Source organism: Podarcis pityusensis (assembly GCF_964106645.2).
Source record: "Podarcis pityusensis genome assembly, chromosome: 10".
Taxonomy (NCBI): Eukaryota; Metazoa; Chordata; class Lepidosauria; order Squamata; family Lacertidae; genus Podarcis; species Podarcis pityusensis.
The window spans coordinates 68,761,723-68,783,547 of NC_138035.1; the positions used below are offsets into that span (position 1 = coordinate 68,761,723).

A 21,825-nucleotide genomic window follows, 5' to 3' on the forward strand; every position below is an offset into this window, starting at 1 on the left:
TTCCAGAAGACGTTAAACCGGACTGGTAGAATAAGGACTCTTCCATAACAAGGAAAGCAACCAGCCTATAATCTCTCTCGTCTTAGCAGCCCTACTCTGGTTTATTATTTTATTTTCTGTCTCCTGCAGATAAAATTTACTTAATATTTTTGTGGTTTTTTTAAAAAAACAAATGTTTTTAAATCTACATAAAACTGTGGCATATTTCAGTTCTTCAGTATACATCGGCCTCTGATCTGTCCAATCTGGTTTGATTCGGATTCAAGCTTTTAAAAGCAAATTGTTGCATTTCCCCCTTTTTGTTTCTTGCAACAAATGACAGCAGTGAACATTCCGAAATAATGCAATGTGTGGTTATATTATATTTAAAACACCCCTTCATTGTTTAAAATTTACAGTAACTTCTGTATTTATTATTTATTATTGTCCTAGTGCATTTCTCAGCAGTATCTAACAACTGTGTGGCCAGAAGTTTAACTGACGTTGTTCAGAGATTTCAGTGTGCAGCACCTCTTGTTGATTATGGTATTCCTAATCTGCTCAATGTACTGAAGGGTTTATTCAATTTGTTCCCAGTGAGATTAATAGGAGCGCCATGTGACAATTTCCTCACTTGTAGATGGAGGGCCACAAAGAATCTATACTACTGTTTTCCTTAATGAAACAATTTGTTCTTTGAAAAGACAGGAGCTGAGCATACTGAATTTGTATCAGTTAGAATTGCACTGACAATGTTTTACAGGAATTACTGCTTTTAAAAAAAATAAAGGTAGATTTTGAAATCAGGAACTTAATAATACTAGGGTACTGCAAAATTACTACAGAGCAGTTAATTTTTATTTCTACAGTGTTAAAAGTGCACTTAAATGCTGGTTTATTTACATCTCAAGGGGGCAGGAAGCCGTTTACTTTTGGGGGGTGGAAGGCTTAAGGAAATTTTTAAAGCTTATACAATGTTTAACAATTGTAAACATGGCCAGGCCCTTTGGGGGGAAATTAGAAGATATTCTTAAAGTAAAATTTTATAGTGTTAATTTTGTAATTTATGTTATGCTATATTTGGGAAGTGACAGGAACAGTTTCATGAACAATATGAAACTTAGGAAAGTTTTAAGCAATGCTTATATTTTTCATGTACTTTTGAGTTATGGTTTTATTGTACATTTCTTCAGACTGAAAAAAAGTGTACATATCTTTGTTATTTTTGCACAATTTTTGTCTTCAGTTGTAGGAACAGAGCCTTGTTGACTTCTTTTTTAATATAAAAAAAACTAATTTATTTTGTGTTGTATAACTGCAGGAGTTTTAAAATCTCAGTAAGAAAACACCATCTGATAAGTGAACTGCTGTTTTTTACTTTTAGAGGGGAAACAGGGGTGGCGAGATTCAGTGGCTGCTTCTGCGAATTAATGTCACTCAGTGACCGAAGGAGCAATTCAGTCGTGTTAAGAATTCCTTAGCTCTTCACGTGCATCTGTTATGTAAGAAGCTGGACTGGGGAGTGTTCTTTGCTGCTTATGTATGTATCCTTTTATTTTCAGTGGCATCGGTCTGAAAGCATTTTGGAAACCAAGTAAAAACCTCATACCTTTTTTATCCCCTGCATTTTTTTTAAAAATCACCAATTGATTTTATACGTGCTAAAATGTCCAGCCTGAAAAGTGAAATGCAGGTGTTTTGTTTTTTTTTTAAAAAGGATTTGAACTGGACCAGCCTATAATGTATTATTAGTGTAGCATTCATTCAACAGTAGCTTTTCCTTTTTCCTTCCTCCCACCTTTGCCTGAAGACTTTGTGATTCGTTTCCAGCAATAGAGGCTCAGCAGCTTTGGTTGTTACACATACGCAATGCATAGGCCCTTCAGCCATATTAAAAAAACAAAAGCGACTTGGATAACTTGTATGCCTTCTTTTGTATCAATGTTAACAATTGTACATAGTGCTGATCAACCTTTGTAGAGAATAGTTTATACAGCATATTCTATTACTGCTGATTCTCAGTGAACTATTGTTTGAAAAAAAGAAAATTTTCTATTTACACCTTATATTTTGTTATGCTGTTGGCCCATGGCACTTTAACAAAACTCTGTGGGTTTTGCATAGCTGGTCAGTCATGGGGAATATTAACTGTTGCACAGAAATGACTTTGCACCTCCTGTATTGTGCTTTCCTACTACAGATTTTAGAATCTTTTTCCAGAAGACTTTTGAAGAAAGCATGTCCAATCATTCTAAAAGAAAATGCCATATGTGTACAGTCAAGTTTCTTTTCTACAAACCCATATTTTGTAACACTAAGTATTTTCATTCTTCGTTCTGCACCTTTTATGTATTAGCAGTATCAGAAAGAGCCCATTCCATGCTTGTGAAAATTGTGTCGGAAGTAAGGTGTAAATAATAAAACTTTATGGCTTACAGTTTTGAAAAAAGAACAAACATGTATCTGACTGATACTGCCACAGTTCAACACCAGGCCTGGAGATATTCTCTAGTGAGCGATTGTATTTTTTTTGTTTTGGGGTTACATTTTGTTTTTGCTTTATTATTATTATTATTTTTTGTAACATGGCTTTGTAAATAAAATAATTTATATGTTTGTAAGAAATAGGTGAAGTGTTTTTATTAGCTTTTGAAGGAAAGTTAACTTTGGGAAACTTTTTTCTGTTTCATGCAGCGTCAACCAGTGATTCTGTTACCTCATTTTGTCACTGTTGTAAATACAAGGCAATCACTTAGGATTGGGGTTCACTCTAAAATGTCACCATTGATCCACCAAGGTCCAACCCACATGAAGAAGGAGGTTTCTGTGGGGATTTTCATCCCCACTCCTTCCTACTTAAGAGGCGGTGGCGGCTGCTGCTGGGATAGGCGGGTTGGGGTATGGGGAGTCCACAATTCATAGCTTGTTCAGATGGTTCTGGCCCCAAGATGGAGAATTTCAAGCTCAGGAACCAGTGGTACATTCAACAATCAAGCGTTTTGGTCTCTTCGTGGTGAGACACCTTAGTCAAGAGTGCTGCTCTAGTCTACATCCTTAAATTTAGGACCTGCTCCATTTTGAAGAAGGGAACACACACAATGTTCCTCCTGCCATCGCACAGACTCAAGAAAACAGTAACCCAAAGAAAGCAAAAGCTATATATACCTTGTTCTTAGCCAACCATCTTTAGAGACACTTGGCTGGAGAGGAGTGCTGGAATTTAAACCAGTGGTGTCCAAACTTTTTTCAAAGAGGGCCAGATTTGATGAAGTGAAGGGCCGTGAGGGCCGACCAAAAGACCAACCAAAGTTGTTGGCCTTTTTTTAGGATTGAAGTTCTTGAGCTTTTTTTCATCCCCACCCCTTGTTGATGGGTTTTTTAGGATTTTACCCCAGGAAATAAACTGCCACAGGGGCCCGGTCAGGCCCCTCAAACAGACTTTGGACTTGCCTGCTTTAAACTAAGATAATTGCTTTATTAAAGACAACCTTTGAACCCAAGGAAATACTGATATTTACATGCTGCAGTCTTTCCAAAGACTCAAGAGTCAGCCTCTAAGAGACTTTTACTGCAGGCCAAATTCCCCCCCCCCCCCATTTCCATGCCAGCCAATTATTCTCACAACCCAGTTCAGCTATTGTGGCAAATCCTCTCTTGTAAATCGCTTTGAGGTTTGGGGGAGCCTTGTGTTTGTGTTTTTTAAACCAGTGTATTAATTTTATGAAATGAAACAAACTAAACTCTCTCTGCACCCCAAAGCTCCTATGGCTGTACTTCTGACTGCAGAGTTTGGCCACCTTTAAAAACTTACCTGTGCAACCTTTTACACAAGGCACCCTCTCAGACCAACTTGGCCACTGGCTCCCAATCTTCACCAGATAATTATCCATACTGCACTATTCATGATCTGCCACGGTCTTTAGCTGGGCCACCTATATCTTGACACCACTCCTTTTTATTTCTCCAGCCTTTGCTTTCCCCTCTTTCTACCCAGGCCTGTAGCAACCCCCCAGCCCAATTTTTCAACAAACAAATAATTAAACAGTTGTTTACTTGCTCTTCATCAGGGAAAATGCAAAATCACAGTCCTCAGCAACGGGGGATGTCGACAGGAACAGCCCAGGAAGACAAACCAGTTCTCAAGTTCTCTCTGGCTGGTCTTCAGTTTGATTGGGGCTGCAGCTGTTTCAGAGTGCTCTAGACTTCCAGACGAAGGCATAGAAGAAATCACAGAAAATGCTGCAAACCGCTGTAAGCTCCTTGTGTTGATAGTGGACCACTGCAATATGTCTGCAGCTCAGAGCCCTTGCAAAGAGTTGTTGGAAAACCCTAGCAACAATCCAGCCAGACTTAACAGGATTCTGTGTGACTGAGCAGCCAACAAGGGGAAGCAACTCAGGTTAGCTCATAAAATGCAGTTCCCACAAACTCCTAGAAGGATCCTAAAATAAAATCATAGAATTGTAGAGTTCGAAGGGAGGACAAGGATCATCTAGTCCAACCCTCTGCAGTGTATTAATCTTTTGCCCCATTGATCTTTTGCCTCATCCACAACCTTGAGATTAAGAGACACACACTCTTAATTGGTTCCTGTAAGGGGCTTGTTGCTTGTGTACATGTATGTACACAATGTATTAGATGTATTAGAATATGCCCTGTAATGACAATAACTTTACTTGACTACCACAGAAAGTCAGCTGAGAAAACTGTATTTGTCACACTGGTGTTGGACAAGACTATATTCCAGCTGAACATATTGTTCAGTTATAATACTTGCTGAACTGTACCCAACACGAAACAGTATCTTTGAAACTGTGACATGTATACAGCTCTTTCATCTTCACTGAAAAAGTTAGTTTAGCACAGAGAAAAGTAGGAGCATTGATAAAGTTGGCTTTGTTTCTCACAGAATTCAACAGTGATTAATCTCTCTATTTGCTCATTTCCCAGTGTTAGGCCAGTTTGTTCTCAAATTAAGAAGAATCTCGACATCTTGCTGCGCTAACTTGTAAATTCCAAGTTCATTTAATGCTGCCATTGCTGTGGGCTGACTTGAATTCAGGGTGGTTTCAGCTCTGTTTTCAGTGGCTGAGTGAAGCACATCCTTTAAAAGTAGGGCTGAGCCAACATTTAAATTCAGCACAATACAGGCCTCCTTTATGCTGAAAAAGAAAATGAGAAAGTCCTCATTTCAGAACAGGGGAAAACCTAGAGAGCTATGCAAACGCTTGGAGGGGAACTTTAGGCTTGTTGCTTATATAGCAGCCCATCCTGCCACATGACAAACCACATTTAAAACAGAGAAATTGGAACAACAGATCTTCATGCTATATCAGCTTTTTTTTTTCTTTAAGTGACAAATATCTCACTAAATACCTCAGCCTGTAAATGGTAAGTTCACTTTTTTGTACAAAACGGGGGAGGGAACCCATGCTTGCAGAAGTTATGTTATTTAACTACTATCTTCCAGTTAATTTGGCAAGGATCATGATCTTATGCTTTTACGCCTTAAACTTGTCCCATAATTATTCCCCAACAGTGATGTAAAAGTATTAAGCAGTGGTCTTTATATGCTTGCTTGCTTATCTAACTAACTAACTAACTAACTAACTGCCATATACCTGTAGATCTCATGGCGGTTCACAACATAAAATTGCAATATAACCAACCCTACTGTAAATGCTAGCAGAAGAAAAAGAAGAAGAAGAAGAAGAAGAAGAAGAAGAAGAAGAAGAAGAAGAAGAAGAAGAAGAAGAAGAGTTTGGATTTGATATCCCACTTTATTACTACCCAAAGGAGTCTCAAAGCGGTTAACAATCTCCTTTCCCTTCCTCCCTCACAACAAACACTCTGTGAGGTGAGTGGGGCTGAGAGACTTCAAAGAGGTGTGACTGGCCCAAGGTCACCCAGCAGCTGCATGTGGAGGAGCAGGGAAGTGAACCCGGTTCACCAGATTACGAGTCCACTGCTCTTAACCACTACACCACACTGGCTGTTGCCAGTCTACATTTTTATTAAAACTCTTAAAAGGGATGACACACTCATTCTCTCTCTCTCTCTCTCTCTCTCTCTCTCTCTCTCACACACACACACACACCCTTTCTCAGAAAAGTGTTCATAACAAAAGGGTAGGAAGAAGAGGATCGTTGCAACTCCTCTATTCCCCCCCCCCCCCAATATATAAGTTTTGAAGTAAACTAGAAAGTGAGATATGTTTTACTTACTGTTTGAAATAATTCTCTGGCCTCTTGCAGTAATGTGAGAACAAAGGGAAAAGATTCCTGGTCATGTCAAACTGCAGCTGCGCTGCTCCTCCTTCATTAAAGTGATTGGCCAGAATGATCTGTACACAGCATACAAAAAACAGGCAGGTCATAGTGAACATTTATGGCATGATTTATCATTACGGCCCTAGTCACACAGGACAGACACTTACTTCCTGATAGATAAACAAGTCCACCTTCTCTGCAAGCATTTGCCAGAAGATTTTGAACAACGAGTAGCAAAGCTGCTGCTCTAGCTGTAGGAGCTGGTCTCTCAAGGTCATTAGCAGTGGGCAGGCAGTGGCTGACAGAGACATCACAGCCTGTTCTGACTGGGAAGGCAAAGACAGCCACCTGAAAGAAACAGAAAATCGTCACTGCAAAGGAAGGCTTCTGACAGCACCCTACTCAAAGTTGGCTTGGGAGTTTACAAGACACTTCATGAGATCTGTTTCCGTTTGCGATTCCAGATAAGCCTTGACAGATTCTTGACAGATGGGGAAGGGGACCACATCTAGCTCAATGGCAGAGCCCAGCTTCCATCCCTGACATTCTGGTTCAAAGCTTCTCAAGGAGTAGAGAGTCCAGAAAAACACCTGTTAATGTCTAGGAGACACAACCAGTACATTGTCTTTGCATTTTGCCACTGGCATTAGGAATCTCTCCATTGCACAGGGATGGTGAACCTGTGACCTGTGATGTTCCTGGAGTCCAACTCCCATTGGCCCCAGTTAAGGCACCTAATGGGCCAGGGATGGTGGGAACGCAGTAGCAGCATCCTTGCCAGCAGGGTGGGGCAAGGGGGAGGAATGTATTTTAATACACACATTACTAGATCCCAAAACCACAGTGACTAGTATCCATCCTGGATAGCTCAGTTGGTTAGAGCATGGTGCTGATAATGCCAAGGTTGCAGGTTCGATCCCTGAATGGGAGGGACAGCTGCATGCTCCTGCACTGCAGCGGGCTGGACTAGATGATCCTCGGGTGTCCCTTCAAACTCTGTGATATATGATATGATATACGATAAAACAAAGTGGAATCATAGTGGACTCTTAAAATAAAAACAAACATAGCTTTATTTAACCATCTTGAACATTAAGACAGTTTTTGGAAGCAATTCTGTGTTCCAAAGCTGTAACACTACTGGGTCAAACTGCACAACTACTCTAGAACTGGAAGAATTGCTCTAATCCCCCCCGAATATTCAGGTGACAAAACTGGGTTCTCTAAATGGCAAAAATTGTTACTACATCTTGAAGACACAAGTGTTTTTCATGGCACGATAAAACAGCCGATTTATTTATCAATCTCACAACAAGCACGGAATATAATTCCTTGATGATTGTTCTCCCTCAAAATAGTCATTCCTTTCAGATATCTGTATCCTGCCAGATGCAGGATCAGGTTTTATAAAACAAGGTAATGGCATACAGTATTGTGGGAAGAAGAACGCAGGCTATACATTTTTAAAATTCCCCTTCACTCCCTTCCAAACTGTGTACAAATTAAAATGTGTCCAGCAAAGTGTTACCTTTCCTTTTTGTACATCCTGGCAGCCTCTTTGACCTCTCTGAAGACATGCTCCACCTGACGAGTCAGCATGTCATGCTTTAGTCGCTCCAGGAGGTTGATCATGTCGTCAAATACGGAGCTTTCCATGGAAGCCAGTTGTCCTAGCTGCAGCTTATTTAGTGCGTTGCTATCAGCACAAACTTCCAGCGCCGCCTGCTGAAGCTGCAAAAAGAACTAGATAGACATGAAGACCCCGCTGTATGCACTGTCGCCCCAAAATTGTCGCACCTTAAAATGGCCGCAATCTGATCCCCTGCACTTTGAAAATGTACTGAATTCTATCAGTGCAAGCGAAAGGCAATTCTAAACTGTGAATAAATAGGGGCAGTTGTGTAACAAAATGCTTTTGAAATTAAGTTTTGGCAATCCACAAAGAGCAACTGTAGCTATGTAAAACGATCATCACTTACAACGTTGTCCGCCCAGTCTGCCAGGACTGTTGCTATGTAGTTCACAGCATTGAGGATGGCGCAATAGCGAAAGGCTAAAGGCACTCTGGTCTCTTCCTTCATAACCTGAGTTAGCCGTATCCTGAAGTCATCCACCAACTCCTTCTGCAACTCCAGGAACTGAAGCTTTCGGGCAGCTGCAGGAAGGTGTTTATACCTATCTATGCAGAACACATTACAAGGAATTTGGTAAATTATTACATCTTTTTAAAGGCCCTCTTTTGTTAGAAAGCACCTACCGTCCAAGATTTCACCACAGACTTAAGTGGCCCTGTTTAAGGAATGGGAATGGTGTTACAAAAAATTGTTTATTAAGGTGCTCAATGCTTCGCGCTATGGCACTTAACACTTTTGCCTCCTTTTCATAGTCTCTGCTGTCCCACAGAAAGAGCATTTTTAATGGATACAAGACAGACTGGGAACTTGTTCTGCAGACACACAGAGGCCACATTTCATTCCCCTAATGGCATTTGTCTGTTGTTCTATGCCAAACACTGACTGCTAACTAACTTAATAAAATAGGGGTATCAACCTAAAACACATTAGGCTGGATCTAGAGGAAGTTAGCCACCATGGTTTCAATGGACCTGAAGTTAACAATGACTAACTTTTCCCCACTGATTTCAGCAGGCCTAAGCCTGAAATACTACACACAGTTGAGTGTGAGTCAACTCAATGGAATATGCATGAGATGATGATGGAAAGGGCAATTAACTTCCTCTGAATTAACTGATGCTGCTCCATGCTACTCAAAGCATAAGGTACCTGCTTAACGTACACTCAAAATCCATACTATAATTATTAGCAATGTTTGGTCTCTTTTAGGTTTCTGAGTATTCTTAGATTGTTTTTCTTTTTTAAAGGTACATTATCCCAGCAGTAATTGTCCAACATATTCACGCTGTTAGTATTAACAGTGCCATGACTACCTTGTGAATTATTCACTGATGGAAAGAAGAATGAACAGAAACTACACCGATTTGTTCCAATGCAGATGCAATTCCAATTTCCAACTCTTACTTCTTTAAAGCCCTAAATGGCCTCGGCCCAGTAGACCTGAAGGAGCGTCTTCACCCCCATTGTTCAGCCCGGACACTGAGGTCCAGCACTGAGGGCCTTCTGGCAGTTCCCTCACTGTGAGAAGCGAAGTTTCAGGGAACCAGGCAGAGGGTCTTCTCGGTTGTGGCACCTGCCCTGTGGAACGCCCTTCCATGAGATGTCAAGGAACTAAACAACTATCTGACTTTTAGAAGACATCTGAAGGCAGCCCTGTTTAGGGAAGTTTTTAATGTTTGAAGTTTTATTCTGTTTTTAAGGTTCTGTTGAAAGCTGCCCAGAGTGGCTGGGGAAACCCAGCCAGATGGGCGGGGTAGAAATAATAAATTATTGTTGTTGTTGTTGTTATTTGGTGACAACTGTAGCTGATAGGACAACGTCCTGATAGGACGTTGATTTCCTTGCTGATTGCGTTACAGTTCTTGAATAATTCAAGAACTGTAACACAATCAACAACCCAATGCCAGAACCCAATGCCAGAAACGTTATAATTACCTGTGATAACCAGTAGCAGAGTCATAAAAGTTTCAGCACAATCAGGGACTTTCATTTCATCGACATCTGTAATGTCTTTATACTGTGATATCCAGGCAGCTTCAGATGAAAGCATCGAGTCCATCTTTTGAAGAGCAACTGCCAGGCACAGAAAACCAATGAAGAATATTTAAATAGTTACCTTAGTTAAAACAGAATAACTTACTGTAGTTACCTTATTATTTCAAATTTTATTTCAAGAGGGAAACAAATTGTTCCTTTTTAAAATGAAATTTGGGACAGGGGAAAAACGTATCAAATACGGCAATTTCAAATCAAAGTTAAGTTGCTGCTTCTACTAAAGGAGTTAACTGAATGAACCTTAGTAACAGCTAAAACAGCCAATATGAACCCAGTAAGAGAACACGTTTATCAATAACGCCCTGGAATCAGATGAGTTCTCTTATACCAACTGCTAAAATCCCTTACAAAACTGACAAACAGTATTATCTTTATGCAAGTATTAGCCAAAGTAAAGCTTAACACTTTCTAGTGCCACATTTTTACAGTTGTTTATTCGAATTTCATAGGTTTTACAAATTTAACTTCTTATTGACCTGATCTTCAATTTTACGATAAACTGTAATAAGGGGTTAATTAGCAATAATGCATCCTTTTCCAGGTTGCTTTTGCTATTGTGGTTTCTTCTCTACTTTAAAGTCTCCTGAACAATAAAAGGAACAAGAACAATAGCAAAGAGAGTACTATTCATGCAGAAATAGGAAGATGGATCTGACATGGAAAGCAAATATGCATCAGCTGCCTGATCTCTGGTGGTACAGTCTGTTCTTGCCTCTATTTTCTTTGTCAGGGATTTGCTTTGCAGTAGATAAAAAGCTCTGAAGAGCTCAGATGTTACAGCAGTGTTCCTTTGGCAAGCTCAGCCATCTCCTAGAAGCGTATCTCAATAGTCTCAATGGCTAAAAATCTAGCCTTAATTCATGGATACAGTGGTGCCCCGCAAGACGAATGCCTCGCAAGACGAAAAACTCGCTAGACGAAAGAGTTTTCCGTTTTTTGAGTCGTTCCGCAAGACGAATTTCCCTATGGGCTTGCTTCGCAAGACGAAACGTCTTGCAAGTTCTTGCGAGTTTGTTTCCTTTTTCTTAAAGCCGCTAAGCCGTTAATAGCCGCTAAGCCGCTAAGCCGTTAATAGCCGCTAAGCCGCTAATAGCCGTGCTTCGCAAGATGAAAAAACCGCAAGACGAAGAGACTCGCGGAACGGATTAATTTCGTCTTGCGAGGCACCACTGTATTGGCATCTTAACCCTCTCCCCGTAAAGTTGGTTCTACCATGCTATGTCTGACAACTAATATTCCTGGGATATCCCTCTAGCGGCTATCAAGTAGGCCTCCTGATTAGGAAACAAGCTATATCCTTTGCTGTGCATCAGGATCACTATCAGACAGATCTATATACCTCTCCCCACCAAAAGCCTGACACTGTTAGGAGCAGCAGCACGGACTGTGTTTCTTACAATCATGGGCCTCTGCAGAAAACTACGTACACCGTAAATTCTATCCCAAATGCAAACATTTAGGGCACAACTCTAGTTCCAAGACTTGTTCAGATTTAAAACAGTTATTCCCCCAAGGTAGGGGAGTTTGGAATGGCCCCCCTCCCCAAACACCCCATTTCTTCAGGTCTGGTTTTTAACCAAGTCAGGTCTTACATTTTCTTTCCACAGTTAACCATCTTTGAAAACAGGTTTCTTCAGAGAGAATGTGCATGCAGCTGGGCAAGCTGTTGAGATACCCATGAACGCTGTGCAGCTCTCTCTCAAAGAGAAGTACCTCATCCACCAGGTGACAAAAGAGGTTGTCGTCATACAACAAGCAAGGGATATCGGCAGCCAGCTTCTCAAGGATCAGTATCACCAAAGCTCGGGAAAATTCCAGCTTAAGAAGAAACGAAGAGATTAATTCAGATGACAACTGCATTTGTATCAGAAACGGTTAAACTTCAGGCTGGTGGAATCTCCTTTTTTAAAAATCAATGCCCCACCACCCATGCACAAAAGAGACACATTTAGAATTAAAAAATCCTGAGCCTAGAACATTTTCTCACAGTCCTTTCAAACTGAGTATCTTGCCCACCCCCATCTTTCTTAATTTCAGTAGTCTGCATGTGTCACTTTCTTGCTGCTGCCAATAATCAATCGGGAGTCAGAAATCCTTGCTGATCAACTGGAAAACACCCAGTGATCGTAACAGTTGTTTCCAGTCAATCTTCTGCCCATCCTGTGCCGGATGTATAATTTCATGGTTATCAGTATGTTAACAATATACAGAGATGCTTACCTTTGCATTCACCGATACACCTGCCTTGTCCAAAGCTGGTTGGATTTTGTCTTCAAGAAACTTAGCATGATTTCCTATCCACATGAGTACCTGGGTTAGGTACCATTCAGGCTTTTGAGAAAGGAGAAGAATTCACAGTATCGGTTGTTAGGTCAAAGATGCAACCTATTTTGTCCGATCATAGCATCATACATCACCTTAGCCTGTTGGCCCAGTTCCCCTCTAGCAGCCCTCGCCACTGCTTTTTATATTCCCAGAAATTAAGTGGTTTGTGCTTGGCAAGGGAAGTGCTTAACCAAAAATAGTTTAATAAGCAGAACACATGCTCATGCTTGCTATAGGTGTGTGCTGCAGTACAGACAAGAATTTCCTTAAAAGATATAGGAAATAGACTATTCGAGTCACAGGCCAATAGAAGGGATATAAACACCAAACTCTTGTGGCACTTTGTTGTTTTTGTTGCAACAGACCAACACAGCTACCTTTCTGGAAACTGGGAGAATGGAGTACATTGGAAATCAATGAAAAGCAGCAAAAACCTAGATCAAGTTAGTCCAATATGTTTATAAGATGTCTAGAGTTCACTTAAAGTTGTTACTAAAATCATGTGTTACTGTATTTTTCACTCCATAAGACGCACTTTTTCCCTCCTAAAAAGTAAGGGGAAATGTGTGTGCGTCTTATGGAGCGAATGCAGGGGGGAAGCAGGTGGGAAAAGCCCCCAAGAGCCGCACACAAGCTCCACGCGGCTCTTGCGGGCTTTTCCCCAGGAGGAAGAAGGGACTGACTGGCCGCATCAGTCCCTTCTCCCTCCTCGTAGAAAAGCCTGTGGGAGCTGCACACTCCTTAAAGAGTGCGTGGCTCCTGCGGGCTTTTGCGGGAGGTGGGAATTCCCCTACCTCATAGAAAAGCCCGCAGGAGCCGCGCACCCTTTAAAGAGCTCATGGCTCTTGCGGGAGGTGGGGGAAGTGACAGAGCAAGGCTCTCTCACTTCCCCCACTTCCCGCAAAAGCCCCCAAGAGCCGCGCTCCCTTTAAAGAGCCGCGCGGAGTGTGTGTGTGTGTGTGGCTCTTGGGGGCTTTTCCCCGAGGAGGGAGAAGGGCAGCCCGTCAGTGATGGACTGCCCTTCTCCCTCCTTGGGGAAAACCCCCCAAGAGCCACACACACACTCCACGCAGCTCGTGAAAGGGAGCGCTGAGCAGAGCCTGGGATGCATCCCAGGCTCTCCTAAGCGCTCCCTTTAAAGAATATTTTCCCCCTTGAATTCCCCCTCTAAAAACTAGGTGCACCTTATGGTCAGGTGCAGCCTTATGGAGCGAAAAATACGGTATTTTGTACATTTTAAAAGATGCACAAAATGCCAAATACATGCCAATCTTCCTAATGTAATGCAGGGAGAGGTTTACTTCTGACTAATAAGATGTTGTCTGCATATTTTTGCTGTTGCAGCTGTGTGAGTTAAAAGAGCAAGATCAGGGATGGGGAACTTGTGGCCTGTTGCATGTTGGACTCCCATCGTCCCTAACCGTTAGCCATGCTGACTGGGGCGCATGGGAATTGGGAGTCCAGCAACATCTAGAGAGCTAAAGGTTGTATTTTAAATGAAGGCTGAAAATGGATGGAAGGACTAGTAAATTTTGAGAGGCACATATGCACATCCCATTCCACCCCCCTTCCTTCATATATCCTTTTAGAAGGTTCTATTTAAGACAATGATTTTGTACAACACCATCAACCTACCTTGCTCAGCACATTTGTTTGTCTGTTTCCTGTGAAATGATACTTGAATCTTTTCTGAAGAGGAGCCAGCATGATCTGCATAGGTAGTATGATAGGTGGAGATGGAGGAAGAATGTATTTTTCTGGAAGCTGTTTTGGTTTGGTTAATAGTTCATCTCTGAGATTTTTAAGAGTCAAAGTTAAACGTCTTATTGATACAGATACAGGCATATAGATGTCTGGACCACATCCTAAGTGAGAAAAATGTTGGAAGGGATCATGATAAGCAGGCAGAGTAGTGTGATCTGCTTGTACGCCTCCCTGCTATCTACAGGGTACAAAATGGAAGACAAAGCCTCTCTCTTCACTCCTCCTCAAATTATACCCTGTTTTTGTTCAGTTTGCTTAGCAAAGTGTCATCAAGGCTTATCTTTCTGGACTCCATTAGTGTTATTAAGTCACTTTGCTACGACAAGAAGCATTGATTTATATTAGCTACAGCTCACTTGCCCCATATCTCACACAGTTCTGGAGGATCCCCATAACCCTCAGGAACCGCTTTACAGGGAGGTCAACAGTGTACACTGCATAATAAATAAAATCCCAATGTAGAAATGAAACTCTGCTCAAACTTCTCTTGGTCCAAACTTTTAAAAATAAACACAGAATTCTTGACTTCTGACAATTTGGTTGGATTCATAACAAGCTGGTCACACACTGAAACTTAGACATTACTAATTTTTGACTCTTGATTCTGATGGGACCAAGCTTGGTCTGGATCCTATCCTTAACGTCTGCTTCTTGATCTGCAGTTGCAAGGCGGTGGCATTGCATATCTCCATGTTGTGAAAATCTTCACCTGCCGGTTTCTGCAGATCAAGGCACAAGAGCATGCCAGGCCGCTTTGTTTTGTTTTCCCAGTTAGTGGCAAAATTAGCATGCCATAATAATTCATTTAGCACAAGGTAATCAACCACAGCGGGTGGCACTGTGGGTTAAACCACAGAGCCTAGGACTTGCCGATCAGAAGGTTGGCGGTTCGAATCCCCGCGACAGGGTGAGCTCCCGTTGCTCGGTCCCTGCTCCTGCCAACCTAGTAGTTCAAAAGCACGTCAAAGTGCAAGTAGATAAATAGGTACCGCTCTGGCAGGAAGGTAAACGGTGTTTCCGTGTGCTGCTCTGGTTCGCCAGAAGCAGCTTAGTCATGCTGGCCACACGACCCGGAAGCTGTACGCTGGCGCCCTAGGCCAATAAAGCAAGATGAGCGCCGCAACCCCAGAGTCGGCCACGACTGGACCTAACGGTCAGGGGTCCCTTTACCTTTAATCTACACTACTTTGGAGCTTATGCATATGCCCACTAGGGAAGGACCAGCTTTATGTTTTTTCCAAGGATACGAAGTTTGTAGTTTCAGAAGCTGAGAAAAGAGTGTCTCGAAGTTTGTGTATATCTCTTGGGCGTTGGCTGGCGGTGTAGCCAAGCCAAATGGCTGGGATTGTGTTGGTCCAACAAATGGCCAATGAAGATGATTTAAAGTCTCCTCAAAATCACTGCAATAGAAGAACATATAAAAATTACTCTGACTTAGTAATGCAAAACAAAATTGAAATAATTATTTCATATTCCTACCTTGACAATTTATCCTTCAGGATCTTGTGCCAGAATTGAACAGTAGATCTTACAAAAGAAAGAAGATGAGAACAAGATGACTCCTGAAGCTTGATATCAACTTCAGCCATGGTTGCTAGAGTTGTAGCAGCCTCTGGCACATTGTTAGTCATGAGATATTGCTGAATGTTGTCGCTAGAAAAGAAAAAAGTGAGCAGGCTAATGTGAAAAGATCTTGATTTTACAATTATTTATGAAGTGCTTAATATTACAGTTGCTGGTGCGCCTTATCAGATGGCCACCTGACATGTTTGTAGACAGAGGAGCTGAACAAATACCACTACAAAATTGCACTTAAAATCATGTAAAGAAATCTAAGTCTTAGAAATCTGTCTGAACCCTCTCACCAAAACAACAGAACAGAAAAGTTAATATCCACCAACAGGATCTGCAGGGATTAGCAGGAATCAGTGTTCATCTCCATGCTGTAAGAAACTTCAGCTGCTGATTTCTGCATATCAGGACACCAAGAGAATATCAGGCTAAAAATGTTAAAAACCTCAACCTAAGACACATGGCAAGCAATTTAAATAAACTATAAAAATTCAGATGCACCACAAAATCTATTAACTATTTTGATTATCTTGCCCCACCCAACTGAAGGCTCCACATATTCCTACTTTGTTGTGTAGGAAATTAATATTTACAATGCATATGGAGTTTTTAATTATTTAAACCAAATAAATCTGGATTGTGTTAACCATTTATAGCTTGTTCAAAGAAGCTTGCAAACTAAAAAAAATTCCACACACATGCACAAAAACACCTAAATAAAACAATGGACCCATAGCAATGATCTCTTCGGATGGGGAATAGCATATGCAAATGCAGAGCACATAACTCCTCTGATCCAACACAGAGTCCTTTCAAAAACATAAGAATTCTACCAATCAGATATCTGGGAGGGAACACAAGGCTCTTGATTCAGTCATATATCCTTTCTGCGTCACACAGTAACCAATAGGATTGCAACTTTCATTTTAAAGAGGGGGGCTCTATGTACCCTACCTTGTTTCAAGGTATGTATGTAATTGTAATTATTATTATTGTTGTTGCTTTATCAAAAAAAAAGCATCAAAACAAATTGACAAGATATAATGCAACACATAAAAACAATTTAAAGTATTTGGAGACTCTAAATCTTTCATCATGCCCAAAACACATAATGTGAGGTACTATTTACCTTAACTCCTCTATTTGTGAAATCCATTTTAAATAAGCCAGGTGCCTTTCAACTTCTTTTATCTGACTTATCAGTACACCAAGATCCTCCATCCATGGCTTGGATGTCATCAAGTGATCATTAATTGAATCGTACAACAGGCTTTCCTTCTCTAGAAGCTGATTGAGAGATTTTTTAGAGTCTTCTGCATTCTGTAAGGCCTTCTGAATTCTTTTGGGAACTTCAGACGAAACTGTGAGCACCTATATAAATATACGTTAAAGAGGCAACAGGCATCTGTACACTGTAAGACATTTCTATTATGTGGCAGAGGAACACATATGTAGCTGATTTCGTCCAATTCAGACAAATAATTGAAACTAAGGCTTAAGACGTAATAAGGGCTACATGGGATTTGATTGTACACAAACTGCTTCTCTCTTCTTGCCCTGGGAACAGGTAACAGGAAACCCAAAGAGAGCAGGCTGGAGAGAACTTCATAAGGAAGAGGGAAAAGGCAAGAGAAGCATGCAATCTAACAGATCAATCCCTAAATCCTCGTTTCAGTTGTAAGACTATACTAGACCTCATAGAATCATAGACTTGTAGAGTTGGGAGGGACCATGAGGGTCATCTAGTCCAACCCTCTGCAATGAAGGAATCTGTTGCCCAACATGGGGCTCAAACCCACGACCCTGAAATTAAGAGCCTCATGCCCTACTGATTGAGTTAATCCCAGCTTCCTTACACCTCTGACCATCTGTAACAGGGATGGGGAGCCTGTGAGTCTCCTGATGTTGCCAGTTTTCCGCACCCAACAGCCCAGCTAGCATGGCCAATGGTCAGAACCAGTCTTGGCAACCACTCATGGTTTGCGTGGAGAGAAACAAACTAGGAGACTGGCTTGTTTCATTCATGGAGAAGAATGCAGGAATTTAATGTAAATGAGCGCTACCTATTTACATAGAAATCTTAGGTTGTTTTAAACTATGGTTTAATATGACATGAGGACTAGGTCACTGTGCTCAGTGGACCCAACTCTCAGATATGCATGAATAGCCTGAACAACCTAAAACTGGAATGAAATGCAATTATGAAAATAAAAAAAATCCCGACAGCTTTTAAATCTGCTTTGGACTCTGGCCAAAGTTCCTCTAGTTCCCATATCACCTCCCCTGAAACAAATGTAATTGATTCATTATTAGTAGCATGCTCTCATTTATGTAAGCTAAATAACTGTCATAAAAGAAGGAATATAGCAACTGTATTAAAGAAATGAAACCGCAGAAGTAAACAAAGGGCTGATACCTACAGCATAGGAGATACAGAAAGCATGCATAAATGGAAGAACATATGGTGAAGATGGTGAAGATGCAAATTGCAAAGAATGGGCTAACTAGTCAGCAGAATGGGATTGTGTCCATTCTGCATTCCATCCACGCATAGGACATGATGTTTCAATATGATCTGCAAGTATAACACATGCCAAATTGTGCAACTGTTTTTTAAAAAAAATCCCTCCCAGATGTTGAAGGACAGATTGGGGCGGCATTCTTAAATCTAGTGAATTGTTATTCCCAATATGTGAACATGACATGGCCCTAATATCAGTGATTATGCTCCCCATCATTTGTACAGACAACACAGCTCAAAGTTTGTGAACAGGGTGCGCTATGTTCATGTACCAAACATATGCAACTCACCTGTTCTTCTAGCTTTGCTTTATTTTCTGACAGCTGTTCAATAAGTCTGCCAAGCTTGCTTAATGACTCGTAGTCTGTTCCAACCTCCCTTTCCACAAATTCAGACACATAAAAAGGGATATCGCAGCTCTCTGGGTCTCTAGCAATTCTCTCTTTTCTGCTGTCCAGGGCTTCCATCTTTGGATCACCTGCAACACTGAGTTAAAAAGGTTTGAGTTAACCTGTATGCAAAGCAAATGTGAAGTCCATTTGGAATAAGATATATTAATTGAACTTCAGTTCAACAAAAATACTAATAGAAAGAGGTGTGCAAATTTTATTAAATATGGAAATATAAGCTGGAAAATATCTGAGTGGTTATTTTCTTCAGAATAGATTACTCCAGCGACATTTTTCAATGAGAAAAAAGTATTACTGCAATGTCACAAAACTGGAATCTGCTCCTAGCCATATACCAGAACTATGCCCTTTGCCTTTAATATAATGCAAATGCTTTGCTGTCCTTGTATGAAAAGAACCACTTAAAAGCAACAACTCAAAACTTTTGCTGTTTGGAAAGTGATGGAGAAACAGACTGAAAAGTGGGAGATGAACAAATGACTAATGGGAAGACATGTTAACACCATGCAAGCAAATCAGGATAAATGCTCATTGTTATATAACCTCATCTCAAACAAATCAGTGATTGCTCAATTAGGACTGAACAGCATCTAACCACTGCATAAGCTTTGGGCATGTAAATCAGGATGAATGCTGAATAAACAGGTTGTCTGGAAGAGCCCTGAGAGTACCCACCATAGAAGTTGAGCTTCTTCAGAATCTTCTGTTTCTCCTCCTAGCCCTTCCTCTTTGTTGGTCTCCTGCTGAGATAAAGAGGCACAGTTTGAGTCCACCTCCTTTCAATATCAGCTTTCAGGAGCAATGCAACACTGTCTTGCAATATCCATTACATCTGCTTTCGGATGGGCAGATTGGAAATGCAAAAATATTATAAGTATAAATCTAGAAAATAGATAAACAGTGAAAGAAAGTTCACTTGCCTCTTGAAGGTCCAAAGTTGCATCACTGTTCAAGAGTGGTTCAACCATCTCCATTGTAGCCCACTCTGAAGGGATATTTTCTGCAGGAAAAAAATAATCTACATTTCAGAAAATTACAAACCAAGCAGCATAATTTGACACTAAGAAGTGTGCCAATATCAAACGATCTGCCTTTAAAATAGAGATTATATTGGATGTAATCACAAAATGCACCCAGCACACGAGACTTGAAAGGGGTTCACTGGAACAAATGTATGTACCCATTAGAACCCATTAGAGAGCCAGTGTGGTGTAGTGGTTAAGAGCAATAGACTCGTAATCTGGGGAACCGGGTTCGCGTCTCCGCTCCTCCACATGCAGCTGCTGGGTGACCTTGGGCCAGTCACACTTCTCTGAAGTCTCTCAGCTCCACTCACCTCACAAAGTGTTTGTTGTGGGGGAGGAAGGGAAAGGAGAATGTTAGCCGCTTTGAGACTCCTTCGCGTAGTGATAAAGCGGGATATCAAATCCAAACTCTCAATGCCTATTAGCCATGGCGGCTATATGCTACCTCCACTGTCAAAGGCAAAATGCCTCTGAATGTCAGTAGCACAGAATGACACCTGGGAAGAATGCTGTTGCGCTCAGGTCCTGCTTGAAGGCTTTCTATAGGCTGGCCACTTTGAAAATATGATGCTGGACTAGATGATTCACCAGGGCTCTTCTGATGTTTGTAATAGCAACTTCAAACTACTGGTCTTCTTAAGATTTACCTTCATTTGTAGTTTTTTCCTTGTCCACAACAGCTACACAGAACAACAGGACTCCTGAGTTTATGCCAATAAAACTCAGAAACGTGAGGAGTTAGGAGTCCAATGTTGTTTATTGCAAAGCAATAGGTTAGTCAGATCATTCTGCAAAACTGCAACCCTGCCTGGTGGTCCAGGCAGTGGTATTTATAAAGTTTTAAACAAAGCATTTCAATTTTGACCAATCATATACAGTCATACCTCGGGTTACAGACGCTTCAGGTTGTGTTTTTTCGGGCTACGTACCCGCCGAAACCTGGAAGTACCGGAACGGGTTACTTCCGGGTTTCGGCAGTCACGCATGCGCAGAAGTGCTAAATAGTGCTTTGCGCGTGCGCAGAAGCGCCGAATCGCAACCTGCATGTGTGCAGACGCGCCGCTGCAGGTTGCGAACACTGCGGGTTTTAAACGTGCAGCCCGCACGGATCACGCTCGCAACCCGAGCATTCACTGAACATCATTACCTCATTTCATGTTTAATACACATGCACAACAAGCACTGGCAATTTCTGCTGATTAGGTTCTGATTCCCACCGTGTTCTGTTACATTGTGTTAGTGTGCATGCTGGGAACCTGTGTTACGTGGAGCCATTTGCACCATGTAGCAACTTACGTTCTAGCTTTGAGCTGGATCTTTGTGATTCACATATTAGCTGTATTTCTGCCCCAATGGGGGGGGGGGGCAGCAACTTGCAACATCAGCAGTTTCATAAAGTAACAGGCTACCATAACTTCTCTATTAGAAGCACACTTAAGGATTTAGAGGGGTAATAATAATAATAATAATAATTTATTATGTATACCCCGCCCATCTGGCTGGGCTTCCCCAGCCACTCTGGATGGCTTCCAAAAAAATATTAAAATACTGTAATACACCAAACATTAAAAGCTTCCCTTTAAATGTGACACATTATCACATTTATTGGGCCACCACCAGAGGGGCACTGCTCCGGCCGACCCCTCAGCCTCCCCCTGCCCCATGTCCACCATGTCCGGCCAGACGCGGTCACCCCACCCCGGCTCTCTCAGCGACCTCCTTCCCCGGCGTCCCACCTGAAGAAGAGCCGCTGCTGGAGCCTCGAGCGCCACGCAGTCTCCGTCCCCTCAGAGGGGCGCGAAGGAGGACCGGGCTCAAGCCACGCCCACTACACCGCCTCCAGGTCGACGCGGAAGCGGCGCGAGGAAAGGGGGCGGGGTCACGTGGCACGGAGGCGCGCCGTTTAGACGCAAGGGCTTCCGCCCAGTGCGCCTGCGCAAGATAGCGCTGCAAATCGCTAGACCCGCGCCCGCACGCCGTGCTTCCGGGTTGGCTTTGGGAAAACCTTCTCCGCGCTCGGATAGGAGCGGGAAAGAGTAAAAATTGTCGGCGTGTTTCAACGTAGCTGTGACTGGATCGCCCACCCCCCAAAAAGTATAAAATCATATACTTGGAAGCGGCCACAAGAGTCATCTAGCGTAATGCGGGGATCTTTTGGCGAACGTGGGGCTCGAACCTGCAACCCTGGGATTAAGAGGCTTCTGCTCCCACCGACCGAGCTATATCCTGCTGAGGTCCAATTTTGTGTGTTTCTAATTTTGGAAACCAAAG

At 41.9% G+C, this 21,825-nt stretch overlaps 2 protein-coding genes across 9 annotated transcripts in view; one reads left to right on the top strand and one right to left on the bottom strand.

Moving 5' to 3' along the window:
• Positions 1-2,604, top strand: part of ATXN7L1 (ataxin 7 like 1) — a 76,885-nt gene extending 74,281 nt beyond the window's left edge. For 5 of the 6 annotated variants that reach the window (XM_081023555.1, XM_081023557.1, XM_081023558.1 and 2 more), the window contains one exon: positions 7-2,604. In XM_081023555.1, coding sequence (XP_080879681.1) covers positions 7-48 — 42 coding nt within the window. In that variant the 3' untranslated portion in view covers positions 49-2,604. The remainder of the gene's footprint in view (positions 1-6) is intronic. The other variant, XM_081023556.1, reaches the window with a different exon arrangement.
• Positions 2,605-4,671: 2,067 nt separating this feature from the next.
• Positions 4,672-21,400, bottom strand: RINT1 (RAD50 interactor 1). Of its 3 annotated transcripts, XM_081023575.1 has the most exons (16): positions 21,291-21,400; positions 19,450-19,529; positions 19,205-19,269; positions 18,410-18,605; positions 16,728-16,969; positions 15,506-15,679; positions 15,274-15,426; positions 13,898-14,054; positions 12,158-12,268; positions 11,530-11,755; positions 9,818-9,955; positions 8,228-8,427; positions 7,777-7,991; positions 6,416-6,596; positions 6,204-6,322; positions 4,672-5,141 (listed from the first exon to the last, which is right to left on the bottom strand). In XM_081023575.1, the coding sequence occupies exons 2-16, from the start codon at positions 19,501-19,503 to the stop codon at positions 4,919-4,921; spliced, it is 2,454 nt and encodes an 817-aa protein (XP_080879701.1). In that variant the 5' UTR covers positions 19,504-19,529; positions 21,291-21,400; the 3' UTR covers positions 4,672-4,918. The 3 variants fall into 3 exon arrangements, with proteins under 3 accessions (XP_080879701.1, XP_080879703.1, XP_080879702.1); XM_081023577.1 differs by lacking the exons at positions 19,450-19,529; positions 21,291-21,400 and having other exon boundaries at positions 18,410-18,597; XM_081023576.1 differs by lacking the exons at positions 19,450-19,529; positions 21,291-21,400 and having other exon boundaries at positions 18,410-18,630; positions 19,205-19,252.
• Between the last annotated feature and the right edge of the window lie 425 nt (positions 21,401-21,825).

Coding starts and splice junctions, on each gene's coding strand:
- RINT1 (XM_081023575.1), bottom strand. CDS start 19,503: ATGGAGATGGTTGAACCACTCTTGAACAGTGATGCAACTTTGGACCTT. Junction 11,756..12,157: donor GTGTATCGGTGAATGCAAAG/GTAAGCATCTCT, acceptor TTTCTTCTTAAG/CTGGAATTTTCCCGAGCTTT. Junction 7,992..8,227: donor CAGACTGGGCGGACAACGTT/GTAAGTGATGAT, acceptor ATGTCTATCTAG/TTCTTTTTGCAGCTTCAGCA.